The 19,064-nt window shown below is 39.8% G+C and overlaps 1 protein-coding gene across 5 annotated transcripts in view; it reads right to left on the bottom strand.

Annotated features, from left to right (window-relative positions):
- Nucleotides 1-19,064, bottom strand: part of ppp1r9a (protein phosphatase 1, regulatory subunit 9A) — a 51,616-nt gene that overhangs the window by 10,669 nt on the left and 21,883 nt on the right. For all 5 annotated transcript variants that reach the window (XM_028597925.1, XM_028597930.1, XM_028597928.1 and 2 more), the window contains exons 3-9: nucleotides 18,534-18,666; nucleotides 17,560-17,680; nucleotides 14,324-14,428; nucleotides 9,985-10,120; nucleotides 4,534-4,686; nucleotides 2,467-2,520; nucleotides 1,112-1,341 (exon numbers count right to left, since the gene is read on the bottom strand). In XM_028597925.1, coding sequence (XP_028453726.1) covers nucleotides 1,112-1,341; nucleotides 2,467-2,520; nucleotides 4,534-4,686; nucleotides 9,985-10,120; nucleotides 14,324-14,428; nucleotides 17,560-17,680; nucleotides 18,534-18,666 — 932 coding nt within the window. The remainder of the gene's footprint in view (nucleotides 1-1,111; nucleotides 1,342-2,466; nucleotides 2,521-4,533; nucleotides 4,687-9,984; nucleotides 10,121-14,323; nucleotides 14,429-17,559; nucleotides 17,681-18,533; nucleotides 18,667-19,064) is intronic.

Here is a 19,064-nt window from a genome sequence, read left to right as displayed (position 1 = left end):
TCAATAGCAGGATTGATGTAATTACATCATTTAAGGAATAGTTCGAGTGAAGGAGTTAGCAAGTCGTGGAGACAGAGTTGGTTAAAAAAAAGAAGTGAGTAGCATTAAACTATGAGAACTAAAGCAACAGAAAGATCTGGTCTGAACTGGAATGCTCAGGACAAAAAAGAAAGAAGCATCAATGGTGAGTTCAGGGCAAGCTGCCTTGGATCACAATCTAAACAGGTTAAAAGAGGAGATCTAGGAGGCCGTTCACATTAGAAATGAGATGAGCAAACTCCATCTGCTGATGAAGATCTTAAAATGTGATTGGAAAACGCTTGTGAGTGGACCTTGAGTTAAGAAGCTTTAGCCCTGCACTGAATTTAGTCCCTCTAGAAGTCAATAATACATTTCACCAACCTTTTCTTTAGATTAAAGGCATTATGTGTAGGATCTGAAATGGTTCGACTGAAATATGCTATAATCACATACTAATTCTTCACATAGTGGCTTTAAATTGCCTTTCAAATGGTTGTTAGTACATCTTAATGAACTTTACTGATTCTAGGTTGCCATTGTTTCAGCCAGTGGTGTTCAATGTAAGGTCTGGAGACTTTCTGTAGTCCTTCTCCCAACAAAATGAGGAAATCAATTTCAGATATAAATTACCTCAATTAGAGAATGCAGATTCAGTTATAGTAACTTTGGGATAATCCAACCTCCGTTGTTCTCTTATATGCACAGCACTGTACATAATCATACATACATTTTGAAACTGAACCAAAAAAAAAAAAAAAAAAGCTTCTTAATTGAGGTCCAGTTGTGGTTAAACCCCTCATCTCGGGCCCCCGGATAGCTCAGTTGGCAGAGCGGGCGCCCATACCGGTATATAGAGACGCAGCGGGCCCGGGTTTGACTCCGACCTGCAGCCCTTTGCTGCCATGTCATTCCCCCTCTCTCTCCCCTTTCATGTCTTCAGCTTTCCTATCGAAATAAAGGCAGAAAATGCTCCAAAAAACTTTAAAAAAAATAAAAATCATCTAACTGGGATTTCTTGACAGAAAAAAATGTAAATGTCTTGCTACAATGTTCCTCCCTCATTCTTCAATCCCAGATTAGGTTCACTCACTTCTGCTGGAAGTCTTTGATGAGTTTCTTGGCTTTGTTGTACTTCTTCTCTAGAGTTTGGTATTGTGCCTGCGCCTCCTTCAGGTGTTCGTTGACCGTGTGGCAGAGCGTCTGCGCTTCGATCCAGTAGCTCTCCAGCTTCAACATCCTCTCCTTGTTCTCCTCGATGCTGGCCTTCAGCTGGCTCTTCTCCTTCTCCCAGCGCTGCTTCTCCCTTTCCACTGACGCCAACTGGAAGGGGACAAAACCAACCCCAGTTACAACATCTGAACTTGATCGGAGAGCAAAGTTTCCTATATTGTGTTTTGAAATAAAAGCTTACATTTTTCACCATCTTATACAGCTTGTCCCTCAAACCAGAGGATAGTAGTAATCTTTTAGTATTTATTTTTAGAGTAGTTGTTGTTTTTACTGTCTGCAACTAGAGATGGTCATATACCGGCTCCGATACTGCCTAAAACGCTGGTATCGGTATCGGGAAGTACTGGAGTTTATGCACCGATCCGATACCACGTGATAAAGCCCTAAAGAAAATCTATGTTAAAGTAGTTTATTTATGTTCTTTTTCCGTTATAACGGACTGTCAAACTGGATAATAAAAGAAAGTTCTGTGGCCTTCATTGTTTGTGTTTGTTCATGTTTTACAAAGAGTTTAACCTGAGCCAGACTGACAACAAAGATAGAAATAATATCACATCCACACAGGGATAGTAGTATACAGCTGTTAAAACATAATAAAAAATATGACACACTGGTATCGGATCGGTACTTGGTATCGGCCGATAGGCAAGTTCAGGTATCGGAATCGGGAAGCAAAAAATGGTATCGGGCCATCTATATCTGCAACTACATGGAAACATGCGAGACCAAAACAAAACCAGATTTTCAAAACTGGGAATGACATCGCACAAAGCTGGTCAAAGATAAATACTTCACAAAGAGTCTTTTTAGAGTGAAGTCTGTATTCAGAGCACAAATTAAATTAGTTTATTTTTTGTAAAAGTGGATCTATCCTTACTCCTAAAAAAAGCTTTTTAAGCACCACTTCTGAGGAATTTAATCACATCAACGCTCAGCACAATAATTTGTGAAATGATCAAATTAGGCCATTAACATTTAGCAGAGCATATCAAGTATACACTTCAGATGCGTATATAGGTAAACATACACACGCATGCACATACACAAAGCTTTTGCTCTCACTTTCTTACTATTCCTTTCTCGGCTTTCCCTTTGAACTCCGACAAACTTCTGTCATTTGCAGCCACACCTTCACTACCAAAATGTCTGCATTTTCTGACCAGTTTTCCAAAAGGTCTAAAAGTTCTTCAACTGCACACAGTTTTAGTCTTTTACCTTGTTTTTGAGCTTCTGAATCTCGGCCTCGGTCACTGTGTGTTTGATCTGGAGCTGTTGGCAGCAGAGGCGGAAAAAAGAGAAGATAGGAGAGAAAAGAGAGGGCGGTCAGATAATCAAATGCATGGCTGCCGCTGCGCAGGCTCTCTCTGCTGTCGATACAGTGTGACGGACAGAGGCAGCCGACCCTGTCCTCCTGACAGCATCCCAGCTCCAGCACAGACACACACACTCTCAGAGGAGAGGCAAGAGATAGATAGATAGATAGACAGATAGACAGATAGATAGATAGATAGATAGATAGATAGATAGATAGATAGATAGATAGATAGATAGATAGATGGAGATATTAAATCTAAAAATGTAATGTTTGTTCAATGTTATATGTAAAACTGTTAGAAACTGAAAGGGCTTGTTTTTTTCCTGAAGTCTAACAGATAAGATGGATGGAGTTGGAAATGGAGAGAGAGCGACAAAAGAGTTATGCATTGAAGTTGGGATAAGCAGTCATTTAGACCTATTATATCAAACAAAATTATTCTAGATGCATTGGCATCATTTCCCCAAGCTCAGCAGGGCATATTTGGGTTTAGCTTATCTTGACATCCTGATTAGAATAGAGGATCTGTGAGTTTGACCAATACTTGGCCATGGCGCAGGCTTTTTTTTTTTTGGGGGGTCCGGCAGGTTACAGGAATTAAGCAATAACTCATGGAAATGCTTCAAAAAGATTAATTTGAAAATTGGTCAAATGCTTGGAAAATCTATGCACAAAAAAAATACCATACTAAATTCAGTGCAGGTCATGATGCTGATCATGTTAATACAACGTGTTACTTTTATTTTACAGCTGCTGATGATTAGACCAAGTTTTGTGGAGCATTGCTTAACACGTTCTAATGTGAAGTGGGTGGGTTCTTAGGTGAGCAAACTAAGACTGGGGTAAAGAAAGCATTTAGTGGTGCCTGTGTAAATTCCGCATGTGTGTTGACTGAGGCTTTAACTTACTCTTGGCTCCAAAACATAGTTGAAAACATTATCAAAAAGTAAATGGACTTGAACAGCAGCCTAGTAGGGAATACTATGTTAAAACAGGACATTAAGATGATAAAAAGGTTTAAGAACGAGAGCATTTTTACTATCACACCTTCTTCTATATATATATATATCTCATTTTAAATAATATTTATTTAATTTCCTAGCTTGTTTAAAAGGCAGCAAAGAGAGACAAGGAAGAAGCGGAACATGAGAGAGCCCTTTAAAAGTAAACTGGGAGACAGCGGTCAAAATACAGAGAAAAGAGTTTTGAACAAACGTACATATCCTGTGAATAGGGATTGCATTATAGTTTTGCTTGATATCCCCTGCGGTGCCTGCAGTGCAGCTGAAGTTATTTGTTAAATGTGTCATACAGCTATTGTGGCAGTCTACAGAAAGGCCCGAGTGTTACGGTGCCAAAAACAGCGCTGGAGTGTTCGATCAATATTAGCACCTTCTTAGCAGCATATAAAGCAGAAATGAGTTACCAGCCAGTGAATTTATTTACCATTTTATCGCTTTTAATAGTTTTTAAGGTGAGTTCATGGAAAGCGATGGGAGCAAAAGTTCAACAAAGTGGGTTTCAAAGCCTGCTCGTATGAAGAGTTGCCAAAATCAGGATACATATCGATTCAAATACAGGTTTAAAGTGTTAAAGCTCTTTCTCTTTATCTGTGGGTTTTAACCAAACATGGGTTATTAGAGATGTAATGAGCATAGGTCTTATATCGCTTTTATATTCAAGCCTCTAATCATCTAGATTAGGAATTAGGGAGAGTAAGCGGATCTTAGATCTTAACAAAAGAATATAACTCTGCCAAGTAAAGCAGGGGTGCTAGATTCCATTGTGTTGGTATCCTTTGTTGTTTTATTAAAATACCTTTCTAGTGATTGCATAGGATTTATGCTTTTTACTGTATTCTTTAAAGCACCGACAGAAAAAAATGTAGTGGGCTTCCATCAATTCTATTCACATTGGCAATTCAAAAGTAGGGATTGAACTATAGATGAAAAAGTATCTAGGTCTACCTCTCTGAACTTCTGGTAGAGTTTAGTAGCATCTAACTCCGAGGGAGACAAAATGTCCTCTGACTCTGGCAAGTCAAACACCTCGATGCTCTTGTCCTCGCCTGCCACCGTTGTCCCCGCCTCCTCGTCATCTGTGGCGTACTCTCCTGTCTGCTGTAAGAGGAAACACAAAAGTCATGTAGTCCACTTTTTTGCTGATGCACTTTATACAATACAGATGTGAGTGACATCTAATTCTCTATTTTACTTTAATCCACGTAGCTGGAAATTACATTTGTCTTGTTCTTTTTTGTAAAATAGACAAAATATTAACGCATCATTTTGTGTGAAAATATAAAATATTGGAAAGAAACATCAATATACACCAATACAACTGATGATAAAATGTTTTGTTTTGGCTCCCATTGCACAAATTCAGGAAGGAGATACCTCATTTGAGGCTATCATCTTTGGATCAGGAAAAGTTGGTGCAATTTGGGAAACAGGTTTTTTATGCAGCAGACAGAATATTATTTCATCCAGATGGTTAAAAGAGACTTTGAGGATTCAGAACAATGATAAGTATTAAAGGTTGTTCTTTTTTAAGACTGTGAGACACATATCTCTGGGACTGATAAAACTGTACATAAAAAGGTAGAGTTTAAAAAACATTAAAAAGTTAACTAACTCACAAAGTTAGCTCATGTTTATTTAATTACCAACCTGCTAGCTAGCTAGCTAGAGCTGATAAAATCTGCATGCACCAGCTGAAACTATCCATTTTTCTCCTGCTATCCTTTTTTCACTTTCTATTTTGCATAAGTAATGCTATTTTAATGATACCAGTTATATAAGAATGAGGTAGTAGGCCAAAACTTTGTAAAAAATAAATCGGTTCGTACCGGATTTTAGACCCTATCGGTTAGCATCTCTTTGCGCCTATATTTGGCACTGGTTTGACAATAGCGCTGAATCCACCTGGCTTGGTTTGGAGGCTGCCCCAGTGGCCCCTAATCCTTTGCACCATATATGATATGCATCCAAGGTGTGGGTTCGCCTTAATTTAAAAGGGCAATTTTATTTTACACAATACTTTAAAAGTCTGGATGACAAGAAAGTTAGAAGACCAAGATGGATTTGTTCCTCTCCTTACACCTGTCCATTTGAACCCAGATTTTCCTCCTGGTCTGGTCGACCAAGCCTTCTCAATATGGTTTAGTAGGGGTATAAAGACTGTGGGTGACTTGCTGACAGAGGGCACTGTTGTCTTTTGATCAGCTCAGAGAGAAGTAAAATTTTCCGCAGAATACCTTTTTTAGGTATTTGCAAATACGCAGTTTTTTTTTTTGTGATCAAATGTTTTTATTCACAAATACGCAGTTTGATTCTTTCTAATACTATGTTGTATCCTAATGGGTTTTCCATCTCAGTTATGGAGAAGGCTGTCCAGAAGACTGACTCCAGGAAACGTATTAGCAGGTTTTACAAGGCCCTGTCAACTTCAACCAGTGACTGTACGGTTCATGTCAGATCTCTCTAGGAAGCGGATTTTGGGGAGACTATCTTGGCTGATGTGTGGGATGGGGTTTGGTCAGGCCCTGCAGGTTGCTTATTTACCAACAAAGCCAGGTAAATGCAATTTAGGGTCATACACAGGCTCCAAATCACACTGGTGAAACGTAATAGATTTAACCCATTGCTCTCTAAATTTTGTAATAAATGTAAGATTTCTGAAGATACTTATTTCCACCGTATATATTTGAATGTCCCTTTATTAATGACTTTTGGGTCAAAATATGTAAGGAAATTGATGTTATATACAAGAAAAAACTAGCTCTTACTCCGGTCGGCTGTATTCTGGGGTTAAATCCTAAAGCATTGGGTCTTGGCTCCTCCAAACTAAGGCTGCTGAAGGTGCTTCTCTTTAATGCAAGGAGATGCATTCTTCTTCTGTGGATCTCGGACTCTGTTCCCACGATTTCACAATGGACTCTGAGTGTGTTGGAACTTCTCCCATTAGAAGCTATTAGCTTCTGGCTCAGAGACATGCCTTTTCGCTATTTTGAAATCTGGGACCCCTTCTTGGACTATACTGGGGAAGATGGTGCATGGACCCTTCGGAGTGGCCTCTACGGTTTAGCATGATCTGAGATCTCGAAGTACATTTCCAGATGACACACAATGACTTAAATAACCCATTTTGAGTGATTACGCTGAGTAGTCCCCATCTCCCCTTATGTGTAAGGAGGAGGTTACTGGTCAAAACTAGTACGGTTTGAGTCTGTAAATGTGTCTCTAGATGTCAGCAATCTAAGAAAATCTCTGACTAATAAAAGTCCCTCAACGTTTTGTGGATTGACATTAATGTAGGTCATTATGCTGCATGTATATTTTTGGCTGATGACCAACAGAGCCTGATATTCCCAGTGGAGCTATTATATGAAAACGTCTCTGTCTCCCTCTTAACATCACACAAGAATCCTATCCTATCTAACATACTCTCTTCCTATCAATCAGTCAAGTTGATTGTTTTGCATGTATACATTTTATCATCTAAATATAAATATTCATGTCACTACTGCATATTCCCACATTACATTGTGATTCTCTCTGTCTTGTTTCTCTGGTCTAATCTAAAAGCTCTTTCCATTGTTGCACACGCACACACACACACACACACACACACACACACACACACAGACACACACACACATCATTATCTTGGCCTATATCTTCTCTTCATCTTGCTCCCTGAACTTCCCTCCATCTATCTCCCACCCAGATAGCAGATCTCAGGCCTGATTTGTTTGCATGCATGACCGACATAGAGTTTCCATTTCCATAATAGGCTTGCTTGTTGACATGGTACCAGCATCCTAAATTAAGGTCCCAATCACTAAAGGTGGAGTTAACCAATGAACATGGCAGGGAAGTCAAACACCAATTTGCATATGATAAATGCATCACCTACCACATGCATGAAGAATCAGGAAAGGAAGGGGCAATTTAAGGAGAAATCTTGCTGTTGTTTAGAGGGTGCTCAGCGTGTGATGATCTGCACTATGAATGTCTAAAATGAGTATGATGTATGACGCAAAATATACAAATAGTCTGCATCCACCCACGCCACACACAAAATACCACCACGCCCTGATCATATACCACCCTCATATATTATCTTGCTTTTTGTTTGTTTAACTGGTAGAACTTGCAAAATGTGATTACTTAAAGTTGTATTTAATATTTTTACAAAAATGCATTCATATCATATGGGAGTTGCCTCAATGCGTCATGAAAGCTCCGATATATCTGACTTGGTGCTAAATAATAAGAAGCAATAAGAGCCTGAATAAGCAAATAAAATGAATGCCTTACATCAGCCAAAATCTGTTGTTCAACATAATAAAACCTAGATTGTATGGATGTGGCACTAAAATATCAATACACTTCATTTATACCCTCACACCACCAATTCTACAAACATGCAATTGTCCTTAGAAATAGGAATCTATTCCATCTCTACCATCCATCCCATTATGATGTAAACGTGGTGCATGTGTGCGGTCACATGTCTCCATGTTGGTGCAGACATGAGAGAACAGATCTGTCAGCACAGTGATGCAAATCAGCCACTTCTATTCATTCTTGATTGAATAATTGACTTATGTGTGCCTTGTTCTGTATCTTCAGATTTGTTTCTACATAATTTGTATTAAAAACCAAATTATTATTTTATTAACAATTATTGTGTATACTATTTTTTTTTAATCATAGGTTTATAAAATATCAAAAAACACAGAAAAATGGCAACAACAATTTCCCAGAGCTCAAGATGATGTCTTTAAAATCCTTGTTTTGACCAAATAACAGTTTAAACTCCAATTCATTTAATTTTACAATCATATAAAAAAAGGTAGCAATACAAGTGTTTTGACTTATATTGAAGCGTGTGTGTGTGCGTCTCCATGCTTTTCCCATGTGTGTGTTCACATTTAACTGCCGACAGATGGGCATGCATGTGTGTTATATTACATATCAAACCCACACATGGACTGACATGAGTGTGTGATGTCTATAGCTAACTGAAGGAGCATTTCTTCCTCTTGGGACAGGAGCCCCAGCACCACTAAAGAGATGTCTGTCAGATCAACCCAGGCAGCACTCAGAGTGAGAAATAACCTCCCCTCCGGTGAGAACTCATTCTAATATTTATAGAGATATTAATATTGATGAGTTCTCTTTATTGCCCCATAGATCTCTGCAAGAGTTCTGTAATTGTTTACCCTATCGGCAGTTATGTAGGGAGTTATGGATGGCTTGGTGTTCAATTGTGGCAGATTTCAAGTGTGTTTTTACTGCGGTTAGTAATCTATGTATGGATTAACAATTTTAATATGATTACCATTCTTATGTTGATGTGTCTTTCCGGGGATTTGTGACACAGTGTGTTCATTGAAATAAAAAATAAAAACTCAAGTTTATTTTGATTTTCAATATATATCCTACCTGAAATGACGACATGACCAAAGCGGCTGAGGGAGGTTTTATTGTGTTTAAATCAGACTCTGCAAAGCAGTGAGGTCTTTGCTAATGGCTGAATTCTCAACTCTCTATAGGAGTTTTAACAGGAGTTGACAGTGTTACATGTGTATGGGGCTGTGATTATGGGAGCGCTGGGATCAGCTTCCGGGGCCTGGCAAGGAGTTTCTTATGCATGAAGGCTCTCAATCCACCAAGAAATGAAATACTTCAAACAAACACTGATGGAAATCCCTGAGTGAGTGTGTCTGCATGAGTGCAGCTGTTCCTGTGTGTGTTAGTGAGGGCACACTATGAATTGATTTATGTTACTTTAGTGTGATTACATGTGTATTTATAAAGTGCGAGTGTTGCAGGGCCATGAGCTCAGTGGCTGGTGGATTAAACATGCTGTGAATAAGCAGCGGCAGAGAGGGAAATGCTGAGTGATGCTTTCTAGCACCGAATCTCACATGGCATCCTCTTTGGTGTGTGTGTGTGTGTGTGTGTCTGTGTGTGTGTGTGTGTGTGTGTGTGTGTGTGTGTGTGTGTGTGTGTGTGTGTCTTTGAAAAAGGGTGTTTTGTGTGCCAGCATCAAAGCCCACTGTCAGTCAGCTTTATGGAGTTAATAAGCTACAATTTCCAGTAAACTGTCATGACAACGGAGTTGATCTACATTAAGTGACAACTAGAAGCTTTGAATTTCCAATGTAGTGTCATGTATAAGAAGTGTGTGTACTGACAACGGATGAACTTGATGAAAAAGCGGATGAAATTAATGTAGATATAAGGAGCTTAATCAGTATAAGAGAAAGTTATTGTATTAAGTGTGTGTGTGTGTGTGTGTGTGTGTGTGGGGGGGCTATAAGGTGCATAATCTCATATGTATACACAATCCTTTATTGCACCTCCGAGACACCCTGTATAGTGGCCATGGTTGTGTGTGGTCATTACCTCATCATCATCAGCATCATATTGGGCGTATTGCTGCTCCAACAGCTCCCTCTGTCTCCTCTCTTGCTCCAGGGTCTGCTGGATGAGCGTGGCCACCTCACTCTGCTGGCCCGGACGCTCTCGGCCAATCACAAACCTGCAACAACACGCAGGCATGCACTGTTACTGTACAGACAGTCCTGGTAACACATACACAGAGTCAACCAGTGTGTGATTACGTAACAGTTACTGTACATTTTAGAGATTTTTATTGTCACATCATACCTGATAGTAATGTCGTTTTTAGGGCAAATATAAAAAAATTCCAAATTTCTGCTACTTTTTTTTCTTTCTTGTGGTGGTGTGTATTTATACAGTGAAATGACCACAGCAGGCACTGTGTGAGAGAAGCAGAGGCCCACAGCCACATAGCAATGACAGCAATATCTGCTGACGTATCAGGGCAGGGCTGGGAGACGGGACACATAATAATATGAGAAGACAGTCAGCTCAGCGAGGCAGCCTTTTATTAGCCTGGCAAAGAACTAAATGAAGAAAGCCACAGGCTGTGCCTCCAAGCTAGTGACTAACTACTGCAGTTACACATGGGACCAGCCAACAATGCATATCACATTAACACATAGAAAAAGTGAGAATTAATAGGAGAAAGAGCACAAATGATGTTTAAAAAAGTTTAGGTTTGTCCCAAATATAACCTATAAAGTGTGTGTGTGCGTGTTTGTCATATGACAGGGGCAAATAAGGATATAGTCATCTTAGATTCAAGAGCACATAGTTTAAATTATCATGAATCTAAAAACAAAACAGAGAGGCAATGTGTGTGTGTGTGTGTGTGTGTGTTTGTGAAAGGCATGTTCCTACTGTACATGTACAAGGAAGCGTGAGACACACAGGAGAGAGAGAGAGAGAGAGAGAGAGAGAGAGAGAGAGAGAGAGAGAGAGCGCTTTGGCAATATTGTTATTTCTGACATTCATGCCAATAAAGCAATTTTAATTGAATTGAATTGAGAGAGAGAGAGAGAGAGAGAGAGAGAGAGAGAGAGAGAGAGAGAGAGAGAGACAGAGAGGGTCTAATCAAGTGAATTCAGTTCCTGAGAGCTCTTTCATATATTTCTAAAGGCGATACAGAAAAGGCCTTACGCTCCAGCAAAGAGGCGTATTTGACCTATATGTAAAGAAACAACTGAAGGGCAGGCAGATATATATATATATATATATATATATATATATATATATATATATATATATATATATATATATATATTTTTTTTTATTTTTTTTTTAAAAGGAAGAGACAGGGCCCTGGCTAAGCTAAGTACTGTACTGGAACACGCCTTTGGACAGCAGGGAGATCTGAGGAGCAGCTGACCTGAAAACAGCATTTCTCCTCATGCATGGGGAGTCTGTCTTGGTTCCTCCTTGCCTCCCACTGTTCTGGGGCTGCCACACACAGCGCTGCTTCAATTCAACTACAGAAACCTTCACTACTGATCTCATTTACTCCAGTTAATACAGGCATGGCTCTTGTTAAACATATAGTATGATGCAGGAACTTGAAGGGGCAAGTGAAAAAGAAGGCTCAAATGCAGAAAGGAAAGATGAAAACAGTGCAACAGGACATGTGTCTTCCCCATTAGGTAGCACTGGGTTCACAGGCATTTACTGCAAAGATGTCTGATATGACTGGTCGACCATAGAGAATTCCTCTTTTTGTTAAACTTTTTTTTCTGTAGGTTGGTAACATTTGGTGCATCATGACTTTTGAATATGGTATTCTATATGTTTCTTATTTTTTGACGAGTCCCATTAAAAGAAGTCCCCGTTAGATGTATTAAAAAAACAGGCAGCAATTATATTTTTTGATTGTTTTAAAAGACTAATAGTTTCCTAAAACAACTGGCCACTGTAGTTTTTAGTAAATGTAACCTAAAGAAAAGTAAGAAGTGCATTTGCTGGGGACTATTTTCAGCTGTTTACTAATATACACGATGTGGTGCGCTAGTGAATATTCACAGGAGTAGGATGCTTTATTTGGATGACTCTAAATAAACTACATCACCATAATAATGAAAGGCCATGTCACCCAGTGCAACAGTGTGGCTCAATTATGTGTTTTTAATAGTTTTTCTACAACCATTGAGATATATGGCACAAAGGAACAAGCTACTGTATATCAGGTTTTGGCAAATTCTCAGTTCGGAAGATGAATTAATTGTTGGTTTTGGACATTTCATGGGATAAAATAAATATATAGTATTGCCAATCTTAAATGGAAAGGACAATCGATGGAAGAAGGTGCATATAATTAGAGTTAATGCTTATGCTTAGAGTGTTCTGCAAAGGAAGACTGCTGTAAACTCATGTCAGCTTGGCCTTTTTAGATTTCAAGATTAGTTAATGCAACTCACACAATTAGTCTGAGTATTGGGCTAAAATTCAGTCTAAATTTAGCAGCTGTCTTCTATAAGTAAGACCAAACCATTGAGTCTATTATACATATTATGTTACAAAGTGCATATTTCTCTTGCATTTACCCACAAGTGATCTATATTTGTGGGCCTTTAAAACTGTATTTTATACTGTCACAGTGGGGGGGAACTTCTGACTGAAACCTGTAGTATATGCTGCTGGAAGTCAGGGTTAAATATAGCTAAAATGGCAAATCTAGGACAGTTGGCCATAAAACCTCTGGTGATCAGGCAGAGAGAGAAGGATTTACCAAGGAGGAGGAGGAGGATGAGGAAGAGGAGTGAGTGGGTGAGACTTGATGGAGGAAGACAGAAATAGTGAAAGCAGAAAGGGAGAAAAGCGTGAAAATAAGTCTGATGATTCCATGAGAAATAGCAGTGAGTGTAATTATTACGATTTGCTATAAGTTTGTCACAGTAGTGTATTTTCTATATTGTATCAGTAATTCAGTGTAATTCTAGATCTTTAATAGGCAGATAAGACTATAAAGCTTTATGCACTGCTCATTTAAATCTATCTATACTTGCTAGATAGATGGACAGGTGGTAGATGGATCATTTTCAAGGCTGCCTTACCTATAGTGCCACATCCTGGTATGTGGAAAACCCCACTGTCAATATTAGTTCAGCAAACATCATCTGTTCTGATACTGTCGGACATGTCTTTGCTAGCCACCAGCTTTTCCCTGGGCACTGTACTCTCCACACACATTGAGTGAACATTGTGACCAGAATGGTTGAAAACCACACTGAAGCTTTTGGATTATATAACAGCAATGTAACGGCTGTCATACCGTGTGGAGTGTGTATATGGATGGATGGATGGATCAATTAATTCAAAGAAAGTGAAGCATGACAAGGTAAACAAAGGTTCCCGGGAATGCAAAGATGGGTGAAAACAGCACATAAGATGAGAAAGAGTAAGAAGAGAAGTCAGAGAGGACAGGAGATACTCCCTATCAGACGATGGGGATGAAACAGAAATAGAAAAGATAATAAATAAAAACACCCGAAAGGAAAAAACAAAGACAAGAGCAAGAACCAACTGAAAGTGAAAGATGGCAGTCTAACAACATTGCCAAGGACAGCGCTGGCTTTCCACATTAAAGCCTTCCTGCAATGCGTGTGTGTGTGTGTGTGTGTGTGTGTGTGTGTGTGTGTTCCCCGCTGCTCTAAGCGAACCCCTGCCAAAAACTGCTTGACTGTCAAACACATCAGACTTTTGTCACATATTGTGTTCCCACATCTTCAAGTATCTCAGATATGGTAATGGCGTTAAGGGGCCTGCCAAACAAAATCTCACTGAGCATGGCTGCTTAAGCGGCTGTTTTGCAACTTTTGCACCATGACAGCAGGACGAGCAACACTTAGAATTGTATCATCCAGCTGTAATGAAAAGTGAAGACTGTAGCTCACTGATCATTGCTTGAATTTAAAGGAGGCTTTAGTTTGTAAGTAATTATGTCTGATACTGTATGATGGTACGTCTGGTTCTTGGGGCTGATAGCTGCTTGACACACTTCTATAATCTTATGGTAATCCAAAGATCCTCATCAGCGGGTGAAAACATACAAATCGTATGTGTGAATGGAATAAAAAAAAAAAGGATTTAATCAAGCACTGGATCTTAACATCTTATTTTATATTTAAGCTTCAACCAATGCTGGAGTACCATAATTGAACTTCCAATGTAATTGACTTTGATACATTTCTTGAATGAAAATTCACTCTTCAGCAATGGAGTCACTGTCATCACTCTGTCCTGTTTCTATAAAGTCCATATTCAAATTATCTCAACTAAGTAGCAGAGTTGTTTTTGTACTAAAATATAGGAGTATAAGATTACATGTGGGACTGATAATTTTTCGTACCTGACCACTCCTGATGTGTTCCTGAGGACGGTGGCAGCAAAGCTCTGGGTGACGCCCACCAGACTGGTCCCATCCACCTCCACGATCTGGTCATTCACCTTGATCCTGACACACACACACACACACACACACACACACACATACAAAAGCATCATTCAACACTTTGTGCAACCATCCTTTACTGGTGATTCCAGTGTGACAGTCTGTGTTCACGACCTGTGTGTACATGTGAGCTAAAAGCTGATATAGCCCATACACAATGTCCCTGACTTGTCTCAAAAAATACATGACTTATGCAGCAACACTACTACAAGAGGCACAATGGACAAACAAACTGGCCTATCATGCATGTTCACATTTCTTTGTTGATTACAACAGTACCAAACTTTCTTGCGGTCACAAATTTCCACTGTGATAGCTTCAGACTATTGCCTGACGAAGAGACAGAAGAGATGAGGCTCAAAACAAACTGGGAGGACAACCGAGGACATGGAGGCCAGCTAGCCCTTCGCCCTGAGCCACAACACAACACTGCTCTGCTCTGCACACGATGAGAGGTCAACTTAGCTCTTGATCGGAAATAAAACTCCAGATGATCCACTACTCGTGACAGGGGAATAGAGAAGAAATAACTTATAGATGTCCTTGCTAAATGTTCAAATAAATCCACTTGGAAATCTGCAACAAAACCTTTGATTTTTGAATAACGCTCTCATTATTTGTCAACAAAACAGCATATTGTTCTAATACTTCACTGCTTGCAGGCACCACACATATATAATTTTCTTCTACAACAAACCACTCTGGTCTTCACTGTAGAGGTCCTGCTTTTATTTGATCCAAGTAATAACAACATGCAAATATGTAGGACTTCTACCAATCTCTTCAATATAGACAATTTAATAACACTTCAATCTTGTCCAATCATCACATTTTTATGATATAAAATGGTCCAATCATACCAGCACAACTACTCTGGAGACTGGAGAGTGAGGACGCTCGGGATAATTGAGAGGATAATGAGTTACTCTTTCATGGGAGTTTTATTCAGTTCTACAGAGATCACTAAGCATGCACCATTACGGCTTCCATTTATCCTGAGCCATTAGACAAACAAATTCTGCCTTGTGCACAATTTCTAAATATATGAAATACATTTGCATGATGGAAGAACAATCTAATAACCAATAACCCATTATTTCGTATTGTTGGAAGAGTACTGAAGTGATTTAAAATAACACTTCTACAAACTTGAGGGACTCACAATAGACATATCCTTTCTTTAGTCCCTAGGACAGGTTTCCTTGCAAACGTCTGCAAATTGCAGTTTAATATTTGAGTAAATTTCCTGCAAATTTACAATCTAAATCAAGCAATGTCCTCTGATGGCTGCATAGAGCTGCCACATGGATGTAGAGAGACGCATTAGGCCTGACAGGCAGACAGAGAGCGAGCTGGTTGTCTGCCAGTCAGCAGCTCAGACACTTTTTTGTCCTGCATGGCATCTAACATCTCAATTTGGCTTCAGGTGGCCAAGGCTGGTTGATATATAGCTGCTGAGAATAGGCAGCAGGAAAAAAAAAAAAAAAACAGAATGACAACAAAGGAAGATTCATACCAATAAAGCAAACCTTCATCTCATAACCCCCATCTCACCCCAGTACAGACAGTGGGCCAAAGCCAAGCACATCTATCTGTCTGCCTGTGAGTGTGTGCGTCAGACCATTAAGTCTGACCCAGCAAGAGAGAGAGCGAGAGAGCCCTATAGCTGGAAAGGGTAATGATGGAAGGAAATTACATTCTGGCTAGTGACTCCTCTGCTGAGTGTGTGCGTGAGGCAGATAGCACTTAGAGGGCGAATGAATCAAGTCAGTTTATTTCTCTCCTATTATTCTCTGTTATAATGTTTCAACACAGCATCAAACTGACTGACCTACACTATCAAAATATTTTAAAAAAATAAGTAAAGAGGATTTTTTTCCTCCTCCCTCACCTGCTCTGTTTGTGGAAAGGTCAGCAGCAAACAGGTTCAAGGTTGAAACTGGCTGAACTGTAAATGGATTGTTTTTACAGTTAGTCTAAATAGTGACCATCACTGAGAGCAACACTGGGACACCAACACTGCTGTCCACATCGGAAGGATTTTACACAGTAAAATACGATACACAGTATTTTACACACTTTGGTAAGTGGTTCATTATGTATACACTAGTACACTAGTTTGTTTTAAATAAACTTGCAGGATCACCTAGCGAGTGGGTTAAAGAACACTAATATGTACTTACTGTACGCAAGAGTTCAACTGTATAAATGTCCAATCCAAATATCTAACAAATGTCCAAGTTTATGTATTTAAGTCATTATTCAACATACATCTTCTATTAAGATGATTTTTGCGTGATTGAATAGATAACAGTATACTGTAGATCCAAACAGTAAATGTGTGCAGAGAAAGAGGGGTATGACATGCAACAAAGGTCTCCGGCTGGAACCGAACCAGACACATTGCAGCTGTATTGCATCGTCCAGCGGCCAGCAGGATGGCCCTAAATTAATGTCATTGTGCAAAATTTCCTGGTAGTCTGGACCAAAGCAGAGGACCAACCGACAGACCGACAATGCCATCCCAGGAACCTCGCCGCTAGCGTGGCTGAAAATGTAAGCAAGCATAGTTTCTCTAGAATGTATTTGCGGTTTTGTTAACAATTCAAACAGCCTCAAAAGAGCTCTGTTAGAATTGTTAACAAAACTGCAAATACATTGGATAGATTGTGGAGAACTAAGTAAAACTTAGTTCACATGAGAAGAAAAAGGGATCAGCTCTACAAGCTCACAACGGAATTGATCCTGAACCTTACTGCTCTCATATATAGAGCGTATGGAGTGGAAGTGCTTTTTAGTCTTTAAATCTGTTTATGACGAACCTGAACCACGCAGACACAATAATAGGTAGAAGCTGACAGTTTAGAGGCAGAAAACCACAGCTCGCCTGCTGGGAAGCTGTCATCTCCTCCTCTACAGCTGGTTTACTCTGCACTGTTCACAATTTTTAATGCACAAATACAAACCAGTTTCTCCCTCGCAACAACACGCACACACACATCACCTAGTGACGAAGCTGAAACAAGAAAAACAAGAAAATGAGCTTTCATGCTCTCTAATCTGCCATACTGTGTCTCCAGATTCACTTATCACTCATTAATATGTGTGATGTCCAACAAGAAAACAAATCTCACCTGGCGTCCCTCTCAGCAGCTCCGCCCTCGATAACGGTCTTGACGAAGATGCCCAGTTTCTCCAGGCCTGCATCAGCGCCGACACCCATCCCGATGATACTGATGCCTAGGCCGTCATCATCTGGAAAAAACACACACACACACACACACACACACACACACACACACACACACACACACACACACACACACACACACACACACACACAGTTAGAGTGTGAATGTGTGTGATGGGTTAAGGGCCTCCATTTTCTAACTTTCCAATGAGCTTGGAACAAACCCAAAATGGCTCCTAGTATACTGATGTCAGGTGGACTGAGGGATACATGCAAACAATGGACAGATGAATACAGTCCACAAAAGAACAGTTGATTTATTAATGGAGAAGAGGATGAGACATTTACTATAGGCAGGGTGGCCTTCAGATGATTAGGACATGTGCTGGATGGGAAATTCCCTTCCAGCGTAGCATTCGTCCGTCTCCATCCTGCATTAATTATTCACGAGTTGTTAGGGTTACGTAACGGTGAGTGGATGGTGAAATCCTATGATGTAAAGTCATTCTATTTCAGGTTCTTGGCAATATTGGATTTCAACACAGGAAAACCTCAACAGCTCATGCGGGGGAATTAGGACAAACCGTGCACTACAATATCTTTTATTGTGATCAAAAGAGATTTGTAGTGAACTTCTGCATTTAAACAGGATGCTGAAAAGCAGTAAATATGTTTTTTAAGGGTTTTGAAAATAATACAATCTTATCGTTAATTGAATTGGGGGGTGGGGGGGTGGATAAAGAAATACTGAAAGAAAAGTAATGAAGAAACAACCTTTTTGATAGAAAGGCGAAAATAGAAATATCGTACCTAAAGAAAAGTGACATCCTATATGTAAGTGATTCTATCTACTGGGTATATTGGGTAACTGACAGGATCCACCTCCTCGTTACGATGTTCTTAGATTTTCTTTCCCACCTTTCTCTAGCTCCACCGGGAAAAGCTCCAGTTTCTCCACCCTCTTCTCTAGCTCGTACTCTGCGGAGGAGGCCACAGGATCCACCTCTTCGTTACGACGGTCATAGTCCTCGTTGGAGTAGGTGTTGAACACCTGGAGACGGAGCACAAGGAGTTAACCGACTTTAGCACACAAAATCAAATATAGAAGTTGGCTCACATGATAGAGATAGAAATAACCGCCTCAGCAGCATGATTCTGGATGCTTAAGGACATTTTTATAAAGGAGATATTGTACCTACAAATATGACAAGGCAATTATATTCTTTGATGAGTAAACAGTGAGTATAGCTATTATGTTCCAAATCGATGCTACCACCACAAAGCAGCCCCTTAAGCAACAGGAAACTGTAGTGTAGAGAAACATAATGCGTGGTCCTCGTAGGAGCCTCTCCTCCACAGCAAGAGTCAACCGTCACTTCACATCTCATCCCTGCCAAGCGCTCCCACTGCTCTCTGCACCGTAGAGGAGGGGGAGGAGGTGAGAGAGCT

The sequence above is a fragment of the Perca flavescens genome, chromosome 14 (assembly GCF_004354835.1).
Source record: "Perca flavescens isolate YP-PL-M2 chromosome 14, PFLA_1.0, whole genome shotgun sequence".
Classification (NCBI taxonomy): Eukaryota; Metazoa; Chordata; class Actinopteri; order Perciformes; family Percidae; genus Perca; species Perca flavescens.
This window is presented reverse-complemented; position numbering and strand designations above follow the sequence as displayed.